Source organism: Vicia villosa, unplaced genomic scaffold (genome assembly GCF_029867415.1).
Source record: "Vicia villosa cultivar HV-30 ecotype Madison, WI unplaced genomic scaffold, Vvil1.0 ctg.003334F_1_1, whole genome shotgun sequence".
NCBI classification, from domain to species: domain Eukaryota; kingdom Viridiplantae; phylum Streptophyta; class Magnoliopsida; order Fabales; family Fabaceae; genus Vicia; species Vicia villosa.
The window spans coordinates 104,781-121,677 of NW_026706180.1; the positions used below are offsets into that span (position 1 = coordinate 104,781).

A 16,897-nucleotide genomic window follows, 5' to 3' on the forward strand; every position below is an offset into this window, starting at 1 on the left:
ACCAATGGACACTCAATGACGAGAAAGATGTTAAGAGCAGGATACTATAGGATGACGATGAAATCTGACTGCTACAAATATGTGAAGAATTGCCACAAGTGCCAGATCTATGATGATAAGATCCATGTGCCTCCGACGCTTCTCAACGTTATCTCTTCTCCATGGCCTTTCTCTATGTGGGGAATTGACATGATTGGTATGATTGAACCAAATGCTTCAAATAGACATCGTTGCATCCTAGTCGCCATTGATTACTTCACCAAATGGGTCGAAGCTGCTTCCTACGCCAATGTTACTCGACAAGTGGTAGTAAGGTTTATCAAGAACAATCTCATATGTCGCAACGGTGTACCCAACAGAATCATTACTGATAATTGTTCCAACCTGAACAATAAAATGATAAAAGAGTTGTGTGATGTGTCATACCCCAAAATTTTCCCGTCTTATTTCATCTTCAAGGGTTCAAGGCTCAACGGTTAAACTCAAGTCACTCTCTCCTAATCAAAGGTTCAAATTAGGGTTTTTTAACTGAAAAAAGTCAACTCAACTTTGACCGGTCATAACTCTCACATGGTTTATCAGAAATTGTCCAACCAAAGCCTATTCTCAAGGAAATTTCATTCTCTACAACTTTGATGTTGGTCCCAAAATCAAGAAATGCACCATTTGGGAGATATGGACAAAAACATTATAGGTCCTCCAAAAAAGTCAACAAAAACACCTTTTGGGTCAAATCTCATAACTTGAGCATGGAAACTTCAATGAAGATACAAGTTGCGGAAGTCGAACAATTTTGAAGAAGTGCACGAAGAGAAATGCTTGTGAAAATCAATTTTCTTCCAAACGGGCCCAAGGTATTTTGTTCCAAACTTGTTCATAAGCCCATCTATGGTCTCTATACTCAATAGCACGCCCCTTTCTATTTTATTTTTATTTATTTTGGAATTATTTCCATTTAAATACAAATTAAATTAAACAAAATATGGAAACAAGGAACAATTGAACATGGGCTTTGCTTTCACTTATCTTGAGGTCCAAGATAGCCCATAAGACATGTCAATTTCGTGCACAAGCTTCAAGGGCAAGAAAAGAGCCAATTTTGGAAAGATTGCATGTTGATTTTTCAATCAAATATTTTCATCAATGCAAGATGTTATGGGCACAAAAACCTAACCCTAAATACTCCATATATATTCTAAAAATATCAGTAGGGGAGAGGAGGAAGAAATGGAGGGAGAAAAGACTAGGGTTTTCAAGTGGAAACTTCTCTCCAAATTAGGGCATAAAATTTGATCGTGTACAGCCGCTCTGAAGGAGTTAGAGGCCCTGAATCATCTTTGTGCACCGTCCAGAGGATCCTCCCAACGATTCCTTATCTTCTTCTGACCATTCAACGTACACGCATGGCATCTCCAAGAAAATCTACTGGCCAATCAAACAAATTAGAACCTCTCTTTTAGCGTGATTGGGCAGTCAACCTCCCCGGGTCCCACGCGTTGGTTTGTTTTGACATTCCACTAATGGCATTTATTTTCACACTTATATTTTATGTCTCTTTTTACAAACAGCGTGGATAACTGGTGCATTTGACCAAAGGCTATTGATGTGGAGTGAAGATACCTGGGTTCGATCCCCAGGTTATGCTATTTTATTTTACAATATATTTGAACACAGATTCCATGCTGCGCTTCCTGATGGCTCACAATATATCCTCAGCTATGCACCATTGGATCTCCAATGGTCCAAATCTAACGTACACCAGCATGCATGTCCACCATGCACCTTTCAAAGCTGCCACACAGGATTGCTGCCCAGGTTCTTTTATTAGTTTTATTTATAATTTTGTTTTATTTTATATTTTCTATTTTATTTAGGATTGAATTTAGGGGTTTTCTTATAAATTTAATTTAGGTTTAAATGATAAAAAAAATTGGATTAGACTAGGGTTTAGGATTTCCTCCCGATTATTTCGATTATATCGATTTAATCTATTTAATTAGTTTTAACTATTAGATCACAAAAACCCTAGGAAGGTTACCCACGCATTAGGGTTTGCCCAATCCTACTGCCCATTTGGCGAAAACATTAACATTAATTCTCTCCTCGACCCGACCAAATCTATTAGTCGCAAATGACGAGAGATAAAATAATAAAACCCATAATTTAATTACAAAATTAAAATACATTTTATTTGCTGCCCGCGATGATCAAATCTATTGGTCGGAGTAACCAGCGATACACAATTCAATCCGTTAACTATAATGATCAAACCTATTGATCATTGCAACTAACGGTGACATATTAAATCAGGGTTGTACGCCCAAACATTCAAAACACACTAAACCACGACACTACGGATTTTCATCTCTTCAATACTGCGATTTTCAAATCTATGATAAGGTAATTCTAAATACCTTCGAACTTTGCATTTCAAAACTATGATAGGCCATTGAAAAAGCCATCAAACAACCTCATACTAATTCAAAGGCGTACAACCCTGTGCCCGAACTACGTTGACTCTGATTCTCCATAAGGAGATACGTAGGCAAAATGGCAACAAGGCGAGTCCCCTTCCCTAAAACCTCAATCCTTTCAAATCTCACTTTTTCCCCTGTTCATTTCCTTGGCTATTAAACCTTAACTTTTAGCCATAAACCTTTACTTTGAACATAAAACCTTAGGAAAAGGTTGAGGGTGCCTAACACCTTCCCTCGACCTGATTATAATAATCTTACCCCGATCTCTTAACTGCGTAAGGTTTCCTATTCGCCTTGGTAGAATAGGTGGCGACTCTAAAGCTTATTTTTTAGGGCAGGTTACTACATGATGAATTCAAGATTGAGCATCACAATTCTTCTCCCTATCGAACAAAGATGAATAGTGTGGTAGAAGCAGGCTAACAAGAATATTAAGAAGATTGTCCAAAAGATGGTTGTGACCTACAAGGGCTGGCATGAAATGCTCCTGCTCGCTCTGCATGGGTACCGTACTATAGTTCACACTTCGACCGGGGCAACGCCTTTCTCCTTGGTATATGGCATGGAAGCTGTGCTCCCAATAGAGGTTGAGATTCCCTATATAAGGATCCTAATGGAAGCCAAGTTATCAGAAGCTGAGTGGTGTCAAGCTAGATATGACCAGCTGAATCTTATTGAAGAAAAGGAAATGACCGCTCTGTGTCACGGTCAGCTTTATCAAGAAACAATAAAGAGAGCCTTTGACAAGAAAGTCAGACGTCGAAGATTCAGAGAAGGTGATATCGTGCTCAGGAAGATATTACCTCTTCAACCAGATCCCAGGGGAAAATGTGCTCCCAACTATGAAGGCCCATATGTTGTTAAGAGAGCCTTCTCAGGCGGTGCTCTGACTCTTATAACTATGGATGGTGAAGAATTCCCGCGTCCTGTGAATGTTAATGTGGTCAAGATATACTTCGCCTAAAGAAAAAAAGAAAAATGAAAAGCTCGCTAAATTGAAAACCTGAAAGGGAAACTTAGGCAAAAAGGAGCGTCTCGGTGAACTGAAAACCTGAAAAGGTGGTCCAGGCAAAAATTAGAGACAAACAAAAAGAAAATAATCATCCCGATAGATTGAAAACCTACAAAGGCGATCTATGCAAAAGTTAGGGATTATGGCAAGTAACCACATCTGATATAACCTGACCATTCTAAAGATACTTTCTGAAAACTCTCAACCGACGTCAGCGTACGCCCGATATTCAAAGTTGTTAGGGAGAATATGATCATTGTATTTTGATGTACCCTCTCCCTTTAAAGTTACCATTTTTAAACTTTGTAATCCATGGAGTGATGTCGTTCGCATACTACCATTCCATTAATAAAAATTGAGTCTTATCTCATTCCTTGGAATTCTTATTTTTTATTCTATCTTGCAAAAAATTTCTTTTGAAATTAAAAAGATTTGAAACAAAGTCAAAATCTTTTTTCAAAATAAAATGATAGAACATTTGTTTAAAAACTTGTGGATACAAAAGAAAATGTCGACCTTGATCCCCGAGAAAGTTAGTTCTCAAAATGAGAAATTAAGCACCAAACAAATTTTATCCCCACAGAGCAGCTGAGTCTTGACACAAGTTGTCTCCAGCCAAGGGCAGGTTTTCTTCTCGGAATGTGTTCCCTTTTCAACAGGTTTTCTTCTCGGAATGAATCCTTTTGAAGATTTATTTGAAGAGTGTTATGTTCCCCGATTAATTTCGTCCCCACAAAAGATGTTATTGATAATCGGTTGAGTATATGGTTATACCCCGGTGTTGTCGACCCCAGTGTCGTCTTATTATATGACTTTTTCGTTAGTGTATGCATAACATTCATCCATGCACTCATATTTTTCATACATACATGCACATTATTTGCATCTTATTAATATAAGGAAATGATTACTCCTTAAGCAATGTCTTTACTCCTTCCATTTAAGCATCAGCTTTAGGAAGAAAGACTCATGTCCTTGTGTTTCCCCAATGAGTTTGTTCCTCGTGGGAAGATTTTACTTCAGCTTATTCATCTATCTCAGGATAGAATGAACTCCTCATTTTGAGCTCATTCCTCAGTGGGAAATATCTTGTTTGGTCGTCTCTCTCCAACTCCGTCTTAGATTGAACTTTGTCTCCATCAGATATGTTTATTTAGATTAGCGAGTCCTAGATTTAAGGAGTGCATTTATTTTGCACAGTTGAAGACTTGGTCTCCTCAACAAGAGCCTGTTTATAATCTCTCAAAAGTTGGATTTATATCCCTGGCAGTTGATTATTTCCGCTACTTTTATAATCTCTCAAAAAGTTGTATTTATATCCTTGGAAGTTGATCGTTGCTGCGACTTTAATTACCCGACAACAAGTGATGAGCCACTTGTATGTCTCGCAATCAAAATATTACTGGTGAAGAAACTTGTGGACAATAGGTCTCAGCGTAAGAGACATTTCATGATAAGAGTTCCAATAGATGGTTAGCCTTCTCAAGATGATGAAGACACTCTGTTGTAGAACATGGTAGCTATCCTTTATGAATGGAACTCCCCCCAGCAGTCAAGAAAGTTCATATTGAAGTTTGTTCTTTCCCAATGAAAGATAAGTCTCTCAGCGTCAGAAGACAGTTCATTGAGGAGCCCGATGTTCTTTCCCAATGAAAGATAGATCTCTTAGTGTCAGAGATAGTTCATTAAGGAGCCTGGTGTTTTTCCTCTCCAGCGGGTGAAAGTCTCTCAAGCGTCAGGAACAACTCGTAATGTTTCGTAGTCTCTCCAGCGTCAGGGATAATTTATTATGTACCCCTAGTAAATCTGGTCCATTTCTCCTTATCTGAAGGAAGGATGTTGTTTACTTGTTTATTCCATATAAAAATCAAAAAATATATATTGCATTCATATCATGCATGTGGGCTCTCAGGGTCCAAATTGTGCTATCTTTTGTATTTAAGTCCCCCCTACCGTGATGAGACGAAGATTCCATCTTCCCCTCATCAGGTATTAGGAACTAGAATAGGGGCAGCTGTTGTACCTTAATTTTTGACCATTGAGATTCCACCTTATTTCAAATAGTAGGATCATCATCATCATCATTATCATCATGCATACTGCTTACTAGTGATTTCTGACAAACAACCGCTAGTCCTCCAAACTCGATGATTTGGTAACTTACAGGATCGACTAGATTGATCCTAGGACATGTGTCTACAGTTTTCCATATTAATGATTGAACCCATAGCTTTGTTTGGTAATTTTCTTGGATGTTTTTATCAATACTTGTGACTATATGTAATAATAACTTCGAATGCAGATTGTAAAATAAAAAAACTTGAATGTAAAATCTTAGAAGAAATAAAGATACATGGCAAGAAAATGAATCTAAGTACTTCTACTGAAATGTAAATGGATTCGAAAAAGAGTGCTTTAAAGGAACTTTATTGGTAAATGAAACGAAAATTAAAGACAATGTTGGTGTCATACGTACATTCTCAATGAAAACTCTTTCTCTTTCGCTTGGTACTTGAGTATTTTTTGAGTGACTTAGTACAAATTGAACACCTCTGAATCCTACCACTAAGATCCCTATTTATACTAATTTGACTCTAACAGTCCTACTCTAATGAGATGTCACATTGCGTGTTTGCATGCGCTTAGAATCCCTAGCGTTTCCACATGTCCTTCTGACTCAAAAGGATCATTTTGAAATTCGAATAATCCCGCTCGAGACTCTTCAACGCGAAACAACGTGTTTTTTTACAAGTTTTAAAAATATATATCAGAATGTTCTAAGTCTTTTCAAAATATATGAAAATAATTAATTTAATGAATAATTTTTTAAATAATAAGAAGTCAAAGTATATTTATTCTAATTAAATTTAAAAAATTTCAAATTACTAACAAAAAAAATTCAAAAAATATTAAAGAATTAAAAAAATCGATTCTTTTAAATTTTAGAAGTTAAAAATTGGTCTTATTTTTTTAAAATTATAAAGTGAGCCAAAAAATATAATAATAAAGAGTTTGATTAAAAAAATTAAAAATTAAGAAAAAAGAATTTACTATAATGGAAAGAAAAGCCACTTGCAGGTCTTTTCTCTGGTCTGGATACTATAACTAAAAAATCTCCGATTTCTTGGAACAAACTGTGTGCTCCAAAGAAGCAGGGAGGTCATCTTAACCTCATTTCCCTTGCACAAAGCTTAAACTGTTATGAAACCTCCGTTGAAAAAAACATTTTAAGAATAACTATTCAAATCAAAATTTCATTTGAAGCGTTTATGAAAAATTTCTTCGTAAATTTTTTTACACAAAATTATGCAACACTACAAAAATCATTTTAAAAAAAAGCCGAACGGACCCATACTATGCCTTTCAAAATTACATTTTAGTCAGCACATCATATATACTAAGCCTTAACAAGAAAAGAAAGAAAGAAAAAGAAAAAAAATAAAATAACTGTTGCTGGTCTGCACATGTGATTATAAAAGAAAACTTCAGTCTTTGAACTGTATTTGATCATTAATACCAAGTTAGACTAAACTCTGTTGATGAAAATGAAAATATATACACATATTGACATACACATATCAACTCTATCATTTACATTTTGCAACTAGTCATTAAACATTTGGAGTCATAATATATTCAATCGATTTCGGCGTGCACATAATCGACGAATACAAAATTCTTTTCTAGTTGGTTTACCGCAAAAGCTAAGGCTGCGCTGACAACCGCGAGTCCAGCCAAAACTACTCGCAGCTGAGTATCGGATGGAATCCCAGAAGTTGCACAAAACACAACTGTTGCACCAATCAGAATTTTCTGCCATGTTTTGAATCCCTCATAAGCTCCTTTACAAGATGAACACTTTAGTGTGTGCTGTTCAAATCTATCCAACATCTACAAGGAAACAAAAATGCAAATGATCATCAAAGTTGTGTTGTATTCTTGGTTTTGAAGATAATGGAGACGGGTTCATAATGGAATAGGTTGATCGAATAGCTATGCTATACCTCACGTTTTGATAGTACAGTGGATGGCAATGGTTGGCTGCTCTTGCTGAACCATTCCGGTTGTCCATTGCCGTGTCGCCTCAGCCAATTTCTAAATGCCAACACAAAACGATCAGCTTGCGTTGGCGTGAATGTGAGGCTTGTGTACTGTTTGTTAATGTCACCGCCTTGCTCGGTTTGTGCGAGAAAGACTTTTTCTTGACCTTGAAGAACAATCATGTCTCCATCATATACTTTGTTTGAAGTCCAATGTTCATACCATCTAGGAACCACCTGAAACATGAACAAGAAACGCCAGATATAAGCAGAATGGAACATTGGGTGGTTTTGTCGAAAAGAGCGGAAATGAAAGCATTGGAAATAGGAATCTTACTTGCCACCAAGCAGGCCCAGGAACTGTGAACTGGAAGAAATTTCGAGCACTGCAAACAATGGAGCGGGTCTTACCAGGTGCCATGGGGACATTGAAAGAACATATCCATATTACCCATTTCTGGTCACCAACTATTGGAAGTTTGGTATCAATCTCAATCCTGAAATGATAGTACTTAGTTTATCGAGACTTGGAAGCAACAAACAAAAACAAAACAGTAGCAGTCTAGCATAAAGTAATAGTCTTTTGAAATGCATCGTAACGTGAAACATAGCATAGAAACATGACATGATCAGTTGTATGATTGTATGATGCTCAAATCATCTAGATATTGAGAAAGATGCTAAACATGAATTTGTTTTGGCCATGAACAAGGTACGTAATTCATATAGAAGTCACTCATCATTTACAATAGAATTAAATAATGCACATTCATATCAAAAGTACTTTACGCCAAAGGCTACACTGGCTTACTTGTTGATGTAATAACATGGTGCAACAAACTTGGAACTGATCCGCGGGTTCCCTTCATTAGCTCCTGAAAAGCCCCATGAACCACGTGAATCCATCTTGAATGGAAGAGGCTTGGCTCTATCCCTCCTTCCTGTAACCTATGAAATAGAGATCATATTTATGTTAGTGATTTAGATAACCTTAATAGACAATACTAAATCATTTCAACTTCTGATACTGCTTATCTCTATCATGTCTAAATACAAATGCATACTGATATGCAGTGTAAATCATTAAGACACAATACTACTGTAAATTGTACAAGTACAACAACTTGCACTCGTTCATCTCTAAAGCTGCCTCGTCTTTTTTTTGCTTTTAGTTTCTCTCCCAAATCGAGTAGGATGGAATGTTTGGTGGAGTAAGGTTGTCAAAATCGGGATCTTGCATAAAATCAGGAGGGGATAGCAAGATCGTAAAACATAAGATCGTTACTAAGATCAGAAGATCCTGCCCAATTATTTTTGAAGACCAAGAGGGGGTAGCAAGATCGTAAAACATAAGATCGTAACAAAAATCGTAAGATATTACTTAAGACAAAAATAATACTAGAAAAAATGGCCTAAGCCGAACCGTAATTGTTGCGCCTCGGCATCTTATCATCCTTCTAGACTTGTAATGATGGTGGCCGGAAAATGGCCAATTATGGCCAGAACTGGCCGAGATCGCACATAATCAATAGTTTTACGATTTTTTTACCAACAATTTGGCTTCAACACACGATTCTAATTAGTCCGGGATCGTTGGGGCGAGTGATAGTAAGATTTTAAGATCTAGATTGAGATCTTGACAACCTTGTGGTGGAGTATTTAAGTGACTTGGTATTTCTCCTTGATAGCTAGCTTTTAAGGGACGGTTCCCCAAGTTTCTGGGTATTTTCTAACCGATATCAGAGCTTGGTTTTCAATGTCTTAGAAAAGGCTACCCGTGAAAGGGCTGACTGTAAAGGTGGAGTAAAGCATTGTTGAGAGTAGCCGTTCAAACATCGGCTCTTAGTGGTGGTGCTAGATAGGAAATTGGGTAGCATGGGGTGCCTAAGTCCGATATTGAATAGTATGAGATGCCTGGTGCAGTTTCTTATGTCTTGATAGCTAGCTGAGGATTCTTCTTGACTAAATTATAAATAGCAATATTATTATATGATTGAGTGGAGATATATAAAATAAGCTGAACAAGCAGCACTTTCCTTGAGAGAAATTATATAAAAATGGAACAAACCAAGAGGAACTCCATCAAAAACTTTGGACCACATCACCATAGCATATTTAATTTAACAATTTCCACTTGCAACAATATTTGAATAAAATATTATGAACAAGCACACTACTTGAATATAAAATAACCTGTACACCTAAAAGTCAAGTTGAAATGTGTCATCTGTACCTTGTGATGGGCAAATTCAATGTGAGAAGGATCAGAGACATTCTCCATGAGAGTATCATAGCCATAGAACAGATCGCGCTGAATGTTCACCGTCGCAAATTCTGGTTTTACAAAGTCATCCGGCAACCTAACATACACAATTTTACCATACATGTCAACAAAGGTACACAGCAAACACTTTTCACGTCTCCACAAGAGTATGCTTTGCAAGCTCAGCAGTCAGCACTAGTTAACAAACTGAGTCGCACTCATTGCGATAATAAGCTTAAGCGAATATACTAAGAATTAGACTAAAGAGTAAAGACAGATTAAGCAAATCATTACATTGGAGGTTTGGAAGCATTTGCTTTCTCCCAACCATTCTCATCAGGCCAAACAAAGAGCAATCCCTGAGACACCAAGGTAGGAAACTTGGTTGCACAAGCTCTAGGAGATCGAATAGCACGCGCTTCGGGACCTTCCGGTGAAGCCTGAGGGATCACAGCACAGCCTCCACTTCCATCAAAAGACCACCCATGATAAGAACACTGCAAGTTTCCCCCCTCATCTATCCTTCCTTCCTGCAAAAACCAAACAAAACTTAAAGATCAGTTTGAATTGCCTTATTTAAATTGTTATAAGTTGTTTTCAACTTATTTTCATAAACTCTTCAAGATGGTCTATAAGCACTTGTACAAACATATTCAATGTTCTTCAATTCAATCTTCAACAAGAAAAAATTGCACTTACAGATAAAGGGGCAAGACGGTGAGGACATTTATCATCAAAAACAACCCATTGAGATTTGGAATTATCATACCAAATCACAATTTCACGACCCAGAAGCTGAAACGGTGTGGGCAAGCTAGGGTTGAGATCTTCAATTAAAGAAACCGGGTACCAATGATCTCTCCATGAAAATTTCGAGGAAGAACTCTCATCGTCAAATTCATCATCAATTTCGTTCCTTTCAGGTTCTGGGAAGGATTGATTTGGTTCTGTTTTTGTAGGTGGTGCTGCAACGCCTCTAACTGTTAGAGAAAAGGCTTTTCTGTTTCTGTTACTGGGTGTTGTTGATTTTGTCAAAAATTGTGACTTTTTTGTGAAGGGTGAAAAGAGAAGCGGTTTTGGTAGTGTAGTTGTTGTTGATAAAGCTGAGAGTGTGTGTGGAAGTGCCATCAATGGTGATTTTATGTTTGCTGAAGTTTTGAGATGTTAACGGTGGAAGAACTTTATATAGAGATTGAATTATTCGTATGAAATGTAAGAAGAAGAAGAGAACAAGAACTGTTTGAGTCGTGCAAGTTTCAAATGTTTCTTGTTTTTCATCTTCTTTTGTGTTTTCATACAAATGTTTGTTCAACAGTGTCACTGTCGGGTGAGTTTTTTCTGTCTGTTTTCACATTCGAATGAATCAGTTACTGTGGCTGTTGTTAATGTTAATTGAGGTTAATAGTAGTAAAATTGTAGAATTAGAGGAAAATCATTGTAAATAATTAGTGAAATTATTGTGAAAGTTTGTTGCTGACAATAAAATGAAAGAGTGGTGTGGCGTAATGATGGACGTCCACAACTTTGAAGAGTGTATTCAAAGGTTGATGTAGCTACTGCCAAGTAGCACACAAGACTTCTAGAATCTTGGAGAAAAACAGTGGGAACAAGGAAACTATGGGTGTAATGTCTTTATGTGATGGGAAATCCGCACACGATTTTAGCCCGTAATAATACTTACACACCGAAAGAATAAATGGAAAAAGTTGATCTATGAAGTAAAAAATGTATATGACGAAATTTGATTCTTATAGTCGACCATAATTAATGAGATAAAACTTTGTAATTGTTGTTATTTTGTTTAAAATCTTAATTGGCTTTTCCAGTGTCATGTGAAAGTGTAGGAAGTTTGGCACCGCCAGGGAATGAAGATTTCAATCATGTTGGATTTTGATTCCACTTTGTTGCACACGTTATACTGAGCCCTAACATGTAGTTAGGCATGAAGGAGAGGGACCAATAATATGAAAAGCAAAATATTAGTCCAGCCAAGATTGAGGGCAAAATGCATTTTTCTGCAGAATCTTTGAGTTTGGAGGAAAATTTACAATTAAAATGCAAAGCAGAGTTTTGCAAGAAGCAACAATTTTTTGTTTCACACTACAAGAAGCAACAATAATACCACAACTTTTTGTGTTAAATTTACGAATCAAATTTAGAAACACTACATTCAATAAAATTATCTTGAATGTGCAGAATCAAATTTACAAATCTGAACCTAAACTACACTTAAATTTTACAGCAAACCCAATTTCTTTAGATTGAAAGAATATCATTACAACAAACTGGATAAACCTGTCTCTACTTCCTACATTTCATGCCACACCAACTAGAATATCATTCAAACATTTTCTCCCTTCTAATTCAACAAAGTATTAAATGTGGTATTCTATAATTGACTAAGCAGATCAATACAGTACAGTACATAAGGCGGTTAGTTAACCATACATTCAGAATCACATTCAATAATTAAGTTAGCTATGTGATGCTCCTTATGCCTAATAGAATAAAATTCAATTCTCAAGTTAGGCATGTGATGCTCCTTAAGCCCTAATGCCAATGAAAGGTGCGAGATACTTCAATCTTGTGGCTGCAGCAAACACAGCCCCTGCATAATCTCTGGAAATCATTCTCCAGCCCGCAGAACCATTTGTAAAACAGCATTCATCTACACTTATCTTGGTTAATCATGGGCCAAGTGGTTGAAATTCATGATGCATGAGAAAGTTAAAAGCATTCATATGACTTCTAATCTAACAAGAGGAGCATAAGTTTCATCAAAATCTATACTTTCCTGTTGATTGTTACCCTTTCGCAACATAGATACAAATGCAGAGGAATCAAAACTACACATTGCCATTGACTCAGGTTTTCCCAAAGAGCTTAACTATTCAGACAAGCAATACAACATTCATCTATATATCAATGAAATTGGTATAATTGTCATATTTAACTAACAACATTAATCTTTTTATTAAAAATGGCATACATTATAAAACTAATTTTACAAAAATTCAAACCACTTATACTAATCATATAACATGAACTTAATCTCAATTGGGGCCAAACAAATTCACAACCTAGTTCACTTCTTTTGGTAAGTCTCATGATCAGGACCAACATCGCGCGAACCTGTGTTTATATAAGGTCCTCGAAAAGTAGCTTGTGGCGAAAGCGGTTTTGTTGGATCAATAACCGGTTTCTTCGACGAACTAAACAACACAAACAACAAATGCAAATCAACAATTAAAATTCAAATTCAAGAATAAAAAAATGGAAATTGTGAATGAAATTGAATTAGACTTACGCCATGTAGAATGGAAAAGCCATGCCTGCTGAAGCAAAAGCAACTAAACCAGCAGCAACAAGTAAATTGCGAGCTCGTGCCATGGATTCCAAATTCGCAAACCCTAGATGGATTTTTTTAGTGTAGAAAATAAGAGTAACGAAATTGGGAAATTTCAAACACTCGAATGAAATTAATTACCGATGAGATGGTGGAAATGTTTTTAGTTTTTATGGTATTCTTTCGAGAATTGTTTGTTGTAAAGCTAACACTGTAGTATTATGGAGGAATCCATGGAAGCTTCTGCTCTGTTTTTTCTCTTTGTTCTTCGGATTGGGAAATTGAGAAGTCCACCAGTTTTTTGATTTGTTTGTTCGGCCCATTATTGGAGTTATATATTGAGGAATCTCTAACAACACTGTATAAGTACTTAAACACCCCCTCCTCTCTTTTTTTTCATCATCGACTTTTCTATGAATCTACCCTCCACGAACTTTGGAAAAAGTAACATCTGTTCCAAAGGCACAAGTTAATAAATTATTTATAAAAATATTTTTTTAGAATTCTTGTATTTAATATATCCAAACTTTAAATATGACTTTATTACATTTAACATTTTCTGATTATAGTATCATTAACATGTGCCTTAACATGACCAAAAAAATATAGATATAATTAGTCACAAATTCTCATAATTTAATTTATTATTTTATTTTCGTTTTGTATTTAAAAGATATTATATAATAGTCTCTTAAAAACACTTATCCTAGTCTATTGGTTTTTTCCGTTAAATTTAATGAAAAAATGGTAACTTCTACGTATGTGACATGATAGCAAGGTAATTGGTGCAAATATGAGTCAACATATGTATTAAAAAAATGATATGTTGTTTAAATTGGAGGTTTTGTTTACGGAGGTTAAAACCCTATAAATAGTTAATGTAACGCCCCAAATATTTCGATTAATTATTTAATTAATTGTTTTTGAAATAGGTGATGAATTATGAAGTGAATGTGAAATATTGGACTTAAATTATCTTATTGGAATTAATTATTTAATCACCGGTGGTGAAATAATGAATTAATTATTTAGTTCGGATTGTTTCTATGGTTGATAGTAGAAATATGGGGCTGTAAGTCAAGTTCAATTGAAATTGTGGAGTTAAACCCAAAAGAGATAAAAAAAAGGTGTGAGGTTTAGTTATGGTAGAAATTAGGTTAATTAGAAGTGGCAGAGAAGTGAAAGAATTGGAGAACGTGTGGCCGTGAGAAAATGCAGAGAAACAGGAAAAAGAAATAGGCGAAGGCCAGAAGCTAGGAAATTCGACCAGAAATTAAAAAGCGGTCTCCAATCCAAGGTAAGGGTGGGGTTCAAACTCTATAACTGGGATTATGATGAATGATATGTAGGATTTTTGGTGTTGAAATTTCTATTGTGATTGATGTTGTTGTTGTCTGTTAATGTTATTTGTTGTTGTTCTAAAATCAATGAGGAAATGGATTATGTTCTGTCAATGAAATGTTGTTGGAAAATTTATTCGTGTCGATTTAACCTGAATTAATGTTCTAGAAATAGTGGAGGTTATGTAAATGGATCGATGAAAATTATGACTGAAACCTGTGAGGGCAATGGTGTAGTTTTCATGATGTCAAAAAATATGTGAATCAACTAACACTCAAGCGGCATCATAGAAACCAAGCAAATGCAACAAAGACAAGGATTTTTGGCTACAAGACACTAATAGGTCGACTCATAGACACTATAGGTCGACCTACTGCAAGCATCTCCTGAAAAATTATAAGTAAGAGCTGAATGCGTCGACGCATTACATGCATAGGTCGACGCATGGAACTTTGGTGAAATCTCGGGTATGCGCACGCTGACTCTTCAGGTCGACGCATCCACTTTTGGTGATTCAAGTGCAAGAGCAAAATGCGTCGACGCATTGATGGAATAGGTCGACGCATAGCATTTTGAGGAATTCACGGGAATGCGCATGCCGACCCTTCAGGTCGACGCAAGTGTCATACTTTGTTCATTTTCAAGTGCAATACCTTCAATCGGTCGACCTATGCAGAGAGCAGGTCAACCTGTCGCTTCTTAAACTAGTTTTCTGCTGTTTTCAAGTTAGCCTATGCATTGTATGTGGTATAAATACTCAAGTGATCATTATCAAGCAAAATAACAAGAAACGTGTGTCGCACCCTAAATTTTGACCTAAGTTTTTTCATCTGATCCATTTGCATTAGCATTGGTCAATTCATCTGCATCCAAAATAAGTTTCGATTTCACACATTACATTTCAAATTAGTATGAAATTTGAAGTTGATTCCTCATCATTTCAATTAGTAATCATTTTTTATTTTATGCATCAAAACCATTCCTAATTATATTTACATATTTTCATTCAATTTTGTGCATCTTAAAATTTTTATTTTATTTTATCAATTTTTGCATTTTTATAAGTTAAACTTGCATTTTCTTTTTTGCAATTTCTATTTAGATTAATTTAATGATTGGATTATTATTCAATTGTTATCGTCAATTTAAATTAGAAAATAAAATATACAGTTCATGATACATATATGCATACACATTATTACAAAGTCCACGAGGCCCATTACATAAAAAAAGAACAACAATTGGCCCATTTGCACACAAAAAAAAAACATAAAGAAAGTTGTTGTTTTCCTCTTCTTCGTGATCCCACGCCTTGCTGCAACAACAGTCCAAAAACCAGCAAAAATCCTGCTCCACTCTGCTCCAAGCTTGCACCAAAGTAGTCATACAAACCTGCATAGAAAAAGAACCGTAAACAGCATACCACCTATGTTCAAAAACCCTTCAGTTTTTCCCCCCAATTCCTCACCAACTCACCTATAAAGAGGCTATCACAGTATACCAGAGAAGGGGGGGCACCAACAAAAATAACGCTCCCAAACCTCTGCCGAAATCCTACTCGAATCACTCACCAAAACAAATCCTCTTCCCAAAGCCTCTTTCAAAACCTCAAACCTTCAACCGCATAAACAACCTCAATCCATCGTTCACCTCCAAACTTCATTCAGAAACCATTACCTTCAGAAAACTGAATCCTAAACCTCACAAATCACTGCAATAAAGAAACATTCATATCATACCTTCCCCTTACTTAACCGACTCCCGAACCCAAATTTGGTTGCGAAGACCAACTTATTCATTGTTTTCATTTCCCAAGGGTTTTATCAATATTTTCCCTTTCCCATTGGAATAAATAAAATTTGGTGGCGACTCTGTTCGATACAATTTCGTGGCGATCATTTTTTGACCCGCGACAGCTGGCGACTCTGCTGGGGATTGAGGTATGTCCACCCTAATTTAGTTGTTGTTTATTTCATTTGTTAGTTTTGTCTACTTTTCAATTTCATGTATATGTTTCCTTTATCTTGCTTATTTACTTGTGGGATTTGGGAGTATTACTTTTTGAGGGAAGCTCTAAACCCGAGCTTGGAAAAACAAGAGAAAAAACATAAGTTAGGAGGTGGTTGTGTAGTGCTAGTCCCCAAGGTGAACACCTTGAATGGCTAATACGAAAACCCCACTTGGAGGAGACTTGGTCATGAAATTTTTCATAAGATGGTTAACCCATCGCATGACAAAAATCTGATTTGGTCGTTAACTCCAAGGACCTTTAGAACCCGTTCCATCTATGGTGATGTAGACATCTCTACTATCAAAAACCTTAGAGCCATCACGTGAGGGGATCTTTGGGTAAAATAACTTTGAACTATCCCATCATAAGGAACCTTCCTCATTAGGTTGTGTTTTTTTCAAATTACA

The 16,897-nt window shown here is 36.1% G+C and overlaps 2 protein-coding genes across 2 annotated transcripts; both read right to left on the reverse strand.

Moving 5' to 3' along the window:
- Positions 1-7,023: 7,023 nt before the first annotated feature.
- On the reverse strand, positions 7,024-11,181 carry LOC131640838 (pheophorbide a oxygenase, chloroplastic-like). Its single transcript, XM_058911213.1, has 7 exons — positions 10,492-11,181; positions 10,087-10,322; positions 9,763-9,889; positions 8,341-8,477; positions 7,867-8,026; positions 7,494-7,766; positions 7,024-7,380 (listed from the first exon to the last, which is right to left on the reverse strand). Exons 1-7 carry the CDS (start codon positions 10,918-10,920, stop codon positions 7,126-7,128), a joined length of 1,617 nt encoding a protein of 538 aa, XP_058767196.1. The 5' UTR covers positions 10,921-11,181; the 3' UTR covers positions 7,024-7,125.
- A 739-nt stretch (positions 11,182-11,920) lies between these two features.
- Positions 11,921-13,433, reverse strand: LOC131640839 (uncharacterized). The gene is made up of 3 exons (XM_058911214.1): positions 13,280-13,433; positions 13,100-13,202; positions 11,921-13,004 (listed from the first exon to the last, which is right to left on the reverse strand). Exons 2-3 carry the CDS (start codon positions 13,180-13,182, stop codon positions 12,878-12,880), a joined length of 210 nt encoding a protein of 69 aa, XP_058767197.1. The 5' UTR covers positions 13,183-13,202; positions 13,280-13,433; the 3' UTR covers positions 11,921-12,877.
- Between the last annotated feature and the right edge of the window lie 3,464 nt (positions 13,434-16,897).